Raw genomic sequence first — 7,349 nt, 5'->3', positions numbered from 1 at the left:
GTTGCAGAATAATTGAAATACAACTTTATATCTCCACTATATTTATTATATTAATTCACTATTATTATAATTGGCAATAAATTATCTTTTTCAAGCAAGACTTTCACTAACAGAGGAATTTAACAGAACACTCGACTTCATCATTAAACTAACACGTACATAACCCGCAATGTGTTGTTTAATTTAAATTACACTTACAATATATCATATTTTTTCGTGTGAACCTACACGTAACTGTTTGCTTGACGGCCTTCTCAAATGTAATTTATATGTTTTTTTCTTATATTTAAATTAAATACTTAAATGGAATGAAACATAACTTAAAAGATTGGTAGAGTTCTTATTGTTATTGCGTAAGTATATTTTCAAAATCTTTGGCCATCTGCAATTTGTTGAAGGAACGACTTCATTAATATCTGTAAATCTTACGAGTTGAAATATGATCCGTATTCATCCATTCCGTGTCCATGGTAACCGTAATGTATTTTTGCTATATCTTCGTCCTGCCTTCCTTTGAAAGAGTTACTGTTCTTAAAGGCATTTATTATAATAAGAACCAAAGCCAACTTTCCGATCATCAAAGATTTGAACAGCATGAACTTGAGCACTCCCAAGAATAATGGTACGATGGTTGACTGAAGTACAAACGGCATGATGAAGAGAGGCAGAAGCCTTTGCATCAACTTCTTTTGTTTTCCGCGACCTGAAAGTGAAAGAAACGCTATTTAATTGAATGAATTTTTTCATGTACTGATCTCGTCATTCAGCTTGCTTGAGCTTGCTAGCGAAGTACAACAATACAACAAATGAAAAAAAATATTAGATTTGTGAATTTATAAAACTATCGATAACTATTTTGCAATCCTTTTTGTCCTTTGTGTAGGAACATTACTAGACCCCATCTTGATAAGAATGAGCCATTGATTATCTTTTTGTGTTCTTAGTAACGCGTTTTTCAATGTTTATTTCATTGTATATTTATGTTTTTAGCCTAGCAGAGATACACTTTCTTACAAATAATTACCAACATGATGATTCCGTGCGGTTTTTTATTCGGTAAAACTAGAAACGTGCTGAATTACTGAGCTACGAATTACGATTGCACAAAAACTTTTGTATTTTAAGTCCAACGAAATAGTTTTAGACTGTTATTATTTCTATTAGTTTGTGTCTAAAATTTGATATGAAACGCGCGGGTTCGCAGATGTTTCAACTACTTTTATAATAGAATAGTTCAATGTCTGTTCATTCAATTATACTTTATAAAGATAGCCGTTGCACAATGTAAATGATACCTTTTTAATGTTAATGTTTCGATATTAAGTTATTGAAAATTCCATTTGCCGAAATTATTTGAACATTGTAAGCGTTATATATATTAAGTTTATAAATTATATTATTAAGCTTTAAAAAACAATAAAGAGGTTGGTTTTTTCATGATTAGTAGAACTTAAAAAATGCATATCCGATTAGTGTAAAAATTGTTGACTATAATAGATTTTAGTTTCAAAATATATCATAATATGAGATTATTAGGAAATGTTTGTTGTTTTGAAAACATTAATGATCATTTTAATGACCAAAGTTTATTTAGTATGGTACAAAACATCATGTCTTTAGTTGTTTAGTTGTTTAGTTGTCTGTTTGTTTGAACTAAAATACTTGGCACAGTGTTAAATATATATATACTATTTTATTATGTTGTGGTTGGTATTTGCGTAAACTAATTGCAATGGGTTCAAAACGTTTATATGCACGATACAAAAAAAAGCCTTCTCGAGCTCATAAGGATTGTGGCTGTTTGGATAAACCGAAATGATTTCGTATCCGTAAACGTGTCCGAAACCGGTAAAATATTACTATATATCCGTGTGTAACATCCCCAATTTATAGTTTAAATTATCAATTATTTATTCAACACTCCAGTTATTACTTTAAATATTATAGATTAAACTTTTACGTTAAAAATAAAACGATGAATAAGCTGTGTAGTTGCAATTCCTACAACTTTATCTCGATGGAAATTGTATATTGCTTTTTAATATGCGCTTTTCTATTAACATTGCAGGTATTATACGTTAAATACTCATTCAACAAAAGCGGTGTGAACAAAAGAGTTTTGAAAGGCAGCCATATTTTAATCGTATTTTAAAGTAAAATTTAAGTGTAGCAATTATCTTCTGGAGTATTTATTATAATCCGTTAAACACAATGCTACAAATTTTCTAATCATCACTTATTTGGATGAAACCTTTGTTTTGTATTACAAATTTAAAGGGTATCTGATCAAAGAGTGCTCCGTTACAACATGTTTTTTCATATAAGTATTTGTAAACGCACATACATGGTATATCTATGAATAGAAAAATATTTTTTTAAAGTTTTTTGTTGTTGAATCGCGGTGTTCTAATGTTATTTAAAAAACATTCTCAACTATAACTAGATTTTAGATAAAAAAGCCTTACAATCATTAATATAAGATATTTATTATAATGTTTCTGTTGTGTGTTTACAATTCTTAAATAATTTATCTCTTTCTGTACCGTCTCGGCGCTCGTCCCGCGGTAGCGCGTAAACGATTGGTATTTCATGAAACTCGTTAGCAATTAAATTTTCTAAATTTTATTTTCTGAGAGAATAACTCTTTGAACAATTCTAAATTGTACATCTTTGACTCTTTGTTCAATTACAAACATTAAATTAATTACAGCAAGTTCTTTAAGAGATATAAATTAACTTATTTAAATAACAGAATGAATAGAATGTTATCCTGTACACACGTTTACACTGAGTTTGTAATTTGTTCAAATAAATATTCATAAAAACATCACCCCGTGAATAGATAAAGCTAGTTCAGAAGATAAGTGTTATCAAATGGAAATCTCTAAAGACTGGGTAGATTAAGCCGGAACTAAATTGTGACGGTTATCTCGAAACTGTTTGCATATTATCTTGACATAAAAATAATCGAATGCTTTAACTTATCGTAAAGCAAAAGATTCGTCTTAAAAACACTATTACTGTTACGCAAAATGTTATTAAAGACATACATTAAAAAAAAGAAAATTTAACGACGAATTTATTTCTAACGCTACATAGATTGTCAGCAACGGGAGTAAAATAAAGAAAAACAAAACTCGAAATGTATTAAGTAAATTATTAAAAGACTCACAGAAAGAAGAAAGTAAAATGAAAGGATCATTACATGTTAATACGTATTATTATTTTGTGTATACGAGTTAGTTTTCAGTCATACGAAAAAAAAAAATCGAAGTTGATTAAAACAATTGTGCCTGTGTGAGTGGGCCTTGATCGTTTCTATTGGTGATCACACAGCATCTATCTCTATGTATATAATTTAGGTCTTAAAATAACTGATGTTTATTAAATCTGGAACAGTTTCACTACTTTCTTTATAATTCATATAGCGTGAAATGTAACAACTTTAACATGCAATGAATGTAAAAACGTTAGTTGCATGCACTACCCACTGATATACGGCATTCTAAATCCTTGTCCATCTTTAAGCATCGGTTGAAAAATATATTATCTATTCATATCTAAATAACGTATGCAAATATAAAATAATATATGGTTTATAATTATGTATATCTATTTTTATAATGATTATATAATATATACTATATTATTATATGTTTTATTAGCATTCAGTTATGAGTAGTTTATTATTATACTTTGGCATCAATATTTTTAAATTATAGTAATTATCTACCTGTTTTCGTTCCAAGACTCAAACATCAATAAATTTATTATCTGTGAGAGATCGCTATAAGCGATAAGGTCGCCTTTGCACACCATTTGTCAAATATTATTCGTTTCTCTTATGTATTCATGTGTTTATCAATAAAGTATTTAATGAAATTAATAAATTAATTGACCTATGGTAGGCGCGCTCACTCTATTGTCGGCTTAATTTATTGTTAATACCTAAATCATGTATCATGCGTATTATACCTCGACAGGAGTATGTGAACAATAAAAAAAAAATCATGTTTAATCGTAAAAACATAAAATATTCTTTTTAATAAGATAATAACACAAACATACAGACTATTTAGATGAATTATACATAATAGCATTACATAAGAACTGCGCATACCTAAGCTAAAGTATTCCTATGATTAACTGTCGAAAACGATTGTACTATATAATTTATGATAATTATTCATGTTTTTAGAAACTGTTGAGTTGTATTTTAAGAACATAAGCCGGCGAACACATAGAGTTATGTCACAAAGTGAATTAATACATTTAGAGAAAGTAATTATAACATTTAGAGAGAACAAGCGCATTAAATCATCACCGTAAAACGGTATTAACATATCACGAGTGATGTAAGAAGAGAGAACAGAATAGCACTGTGTAGCGGGTAGAATATAGTCTCAGTATATAATAATGTGTATATTTAAAAGAAATATAAAACGTTAATGACATAAAAAGGGTTCTTGCCACCATCAATATTCCTGATCTTACTGAGCCCCATGAAATTTTTCCTGATGATGGTAAAAGATCTGATGGACTGACATTGGTTCCCTGGGAACGAGGAAGGTAATGTGGCATGCTTAGCGCTAAATGCGTTACATGCTGGTCTTATATCAGAGAAACAATATTAAAAGCGGGACCTGCTGCGTTAAAATTTGAAGCGACCATCAAACGATCCAAAAAATTATGTTTTTGTCCGGTTTGCTGTTGAAATACTTGGGACCCTAAAGTAGTAGTGCAAAAAGCTTAATTAAAAGTGTCACTTGCCCTATTGTTTCTTCTGGTGACAGAAGGAATGGTTTGTTTTGTGCACAGAGTTACGAATTGCGATTCAACGGAGAAATGCATCTTTTCACGGACAAGCATTCTAGTCACGCGGTCGCACATACAGTAACTATTTTTAAGTCATATTAAGAACTTTAATGATTCTTACGTAAATAAAAAGTTTAAACAAATGTTTTTTTTGTTAAATACTGTATCTTTTTTTTTAAACCTCAGTAAACACACAAATGATGGTCACGGTAACTTTTCTCTTCGATGAAACAGATAAGAAGAGGCTAATTCTACTAAGTTATATCGAGTACGATACATTTCCGATTCTAATCTGATTCGCCTTCGGCTATTCTGCACAAAAATGATTCTCAGCTGAATGGTATAGCGATTAAATTAGATTATAACGGTTGTGATACATTCATGCTCCGTTTTAATAGTTATATCATTTTTCAAACTCCTTTCGCTTCAAAACCGTAGACGCGTTCTAGACAACTCATTTATGTTCAAATTAGTCAATGGTTCAATTGAATCGAAAATGGTTGTCGACAATAATGTTTCGTGCTCCTTCTAGATCCTTCAAAGCATCTACTTACACATCTTTTGTCGAAATTTTGCTCATTCACATTATGGTCGTCTATCCCCAGACTAAACAGATTAATTATTAACTACAACAGCATGTACAAAACAGCAACTTCCTTACATAATAATAAAAAGAACGAAAATAATCCAACGGTTTATCCAGACACATTTTTGATGATAATTTACTTTGTTTTAAGAAAAAAACAATAGTGTATATAAATTATAATTCATAGACTATAATAATTCAGTAACTCCAAATGGTTATACTGGTTTTAAGACGATACATACAAACTGAAAATTAATATTTCTATGTATAATTCAAACTTTCTATTTTGATTATGACATTTTATAATCTCTAAAAATTTTGCTTAATTTAATTTATTTTTAACATTTTGACATAAAACCGTATTAAGACTGTTTTCCGATTGTCTCTTTATTTTTATTAATTTTATTTTATCAATTAACTTTTTACAATGTTGATTTATATCTTAATTTCCAAGTAATCTTAGAACACCTTTAAAAAAGTAGGCACCCATTTACTTATTATGACTTTTTTACTGTGTATTTTTGTTGTACCTACTACTTGTTGGTGTTTTCAAATAAATAGTGTAATATGAAATATTCTATACACCAACTAAAAAAATCTATCAAATACTTATAATAATTTGCAAAATCTGACCGGTAAAAACAAATCAACTTTTGTTATATTAATAATAAAGTATTAACTTGTTTTTGTTTATACATATATAGAGTAGCTAGTTAGATTGTGCAAAGAGATCGTACTAATACATAAAATAGGGCTTACCTGTTTCTTCATTTTTGTTTTCATTGATTTCAAGGGACATAATTTTATTATTAGCGTCATTTTTTTCCGGTATTTTCACGTACACACCATCATATATTTCAAATTGTTTCACATCAGAGGAGTTTTTTACATTTGATTCTTCTGTGCTCGAAAGGGTTGCGAATGTGAGGAAGTAAATAAAACAAAGTACGCTCGGTGCGTTCATTCTGACGGTCACTTAGTCAATGCACTGCGCACGCGCCCCTCCTTGATACTGAATAATACATCATCCTGATCGAGATCAACGACTTACTTGTAATGTTTTCTCTCTAACTTCCATTTCGTCTACTTTTACAATAAAACAGTTAAAAGGAAAAGTAATTTCGTTCAGTTTATTTCAATATGTTTTCTTTATTTAAAAATATATGCTTACGTAAAGCGCTAGATTTTACAAATCTCGTATTTTTTTTCAAAGGCTGCTTTTGTATCGTAGTTTTTTTTTTTTTTTAATTATTAAATGAAAAAAAGCGATGCGTGTAAATAATATTTTTACCTTAATGGCTCAAAGGTATGCGCTTCATGTGAAAGCCGCAGATTTGATCCTGACCTCTCGAGCTAATGTGGTATCAACTCCATCAACTCAAGCTTCACGCTTAACTGGAGAGGAAAATCGATATAACAGTAATTCTTCGAAATCTGGCCTTTCCAATATTCTGCTATTATTATATTTTTTAAATTAAGTCACTACTGTAACTTTATTTGAAAAAAAAATTCTGATAAAGGATCAAATATAATTAAAAAAAGGAAAGCTATAAAACTTTATTTAACACTAATATGTCTAATGGTTTTCTAGCTACACGCTCGGTTATGCTTTAAAAAAAGTACCGATTTAAGGGATAGGTTATCATTATAGTTCTTGTATAGAACTGGTTAGAAACCAGCCGCTTGACTGGTTTATATCACGTGACCTCTATCAACGGTCTACGACTGGGATTTCATAGTACCAACATATTTAGTTACGCTTGCCTCTGTTATACGTGATCGGAACATATATAATCAACTGATCAGAATAATGTTTGTGAAAGCAACTGTGGTTATGAATTAAAAAGTTAACGGTCATACAATGTTGTGCTACAGGAAGTCATAACACTAATAACCTATATACCAATAATGTTATAGATAACCTTTTAAAGTACCTAGTAAATTAAGG

The 7,349-nt window shown here is 29.7% G+C and overlaps 1 protein-coding gene across 1 annotated transcript; it reads right to left on the bottom strand.

Annotated features, from left to right (window-relative positions):
* Positions 1-231: 231 nt before the first annotated feature.
* On the bottom strand, positions 232-6,419 carry LOC124532179. The gene is made up of 2 exons (XM_047106915.1): positions 6,161-6,419; positions 232-703 (listed from the first exon to the last, which is right to left on the bottom strand). The coding sequence occupies exons 1-2, from the start codon at positions 6,363-6,365 to the stop codon at positions 426-428; spliced, it is 483 nt and encodes a 160-aa protein (XP_046962871.1). The 5' UTR covers positions 6,366-6,419; the 3' UTR covers positions 232-425.
* Positions 6,420-7,349: the final 930 nt, after the last annotated feature.

Source organism: Vanessa cardui, chromosome 8, assembly GCF_905220365.1.
Source record: "Vanessa cardui chromosome 8, ilVanCard2.1, whole genome shotgun sequence".
Taxonomy (NCBI): domain Eukaryota; kingdom Metazoa; phylum Arthropoda; class Insecta; order Lepidoptera; family Nymphalidae; genus Vanessa; species Vanessa cardui.
Note: the sequence above shows the minus strand (reverse complement) of the source record. Positions and strands in the feature narration are given on the sequence as shown.

Excerpts from the sequence above, each read along its gene's own strand:
- LOC124532179 (XM_047106915.1), bottom strand. The coding sequence starts at position 6,365 with ATGAACGCACCGAGCGTACTTTGTTTTATTTACTTCCTCACATTCGCA. Across the intron at positions 704-6,160 it reads AAACAAAAATGAAGAAACAG|GTCGCGGAAAACAAAAGAAG; the intron begins GTAAGCCCTATT and ends TTTCACTTTCAG.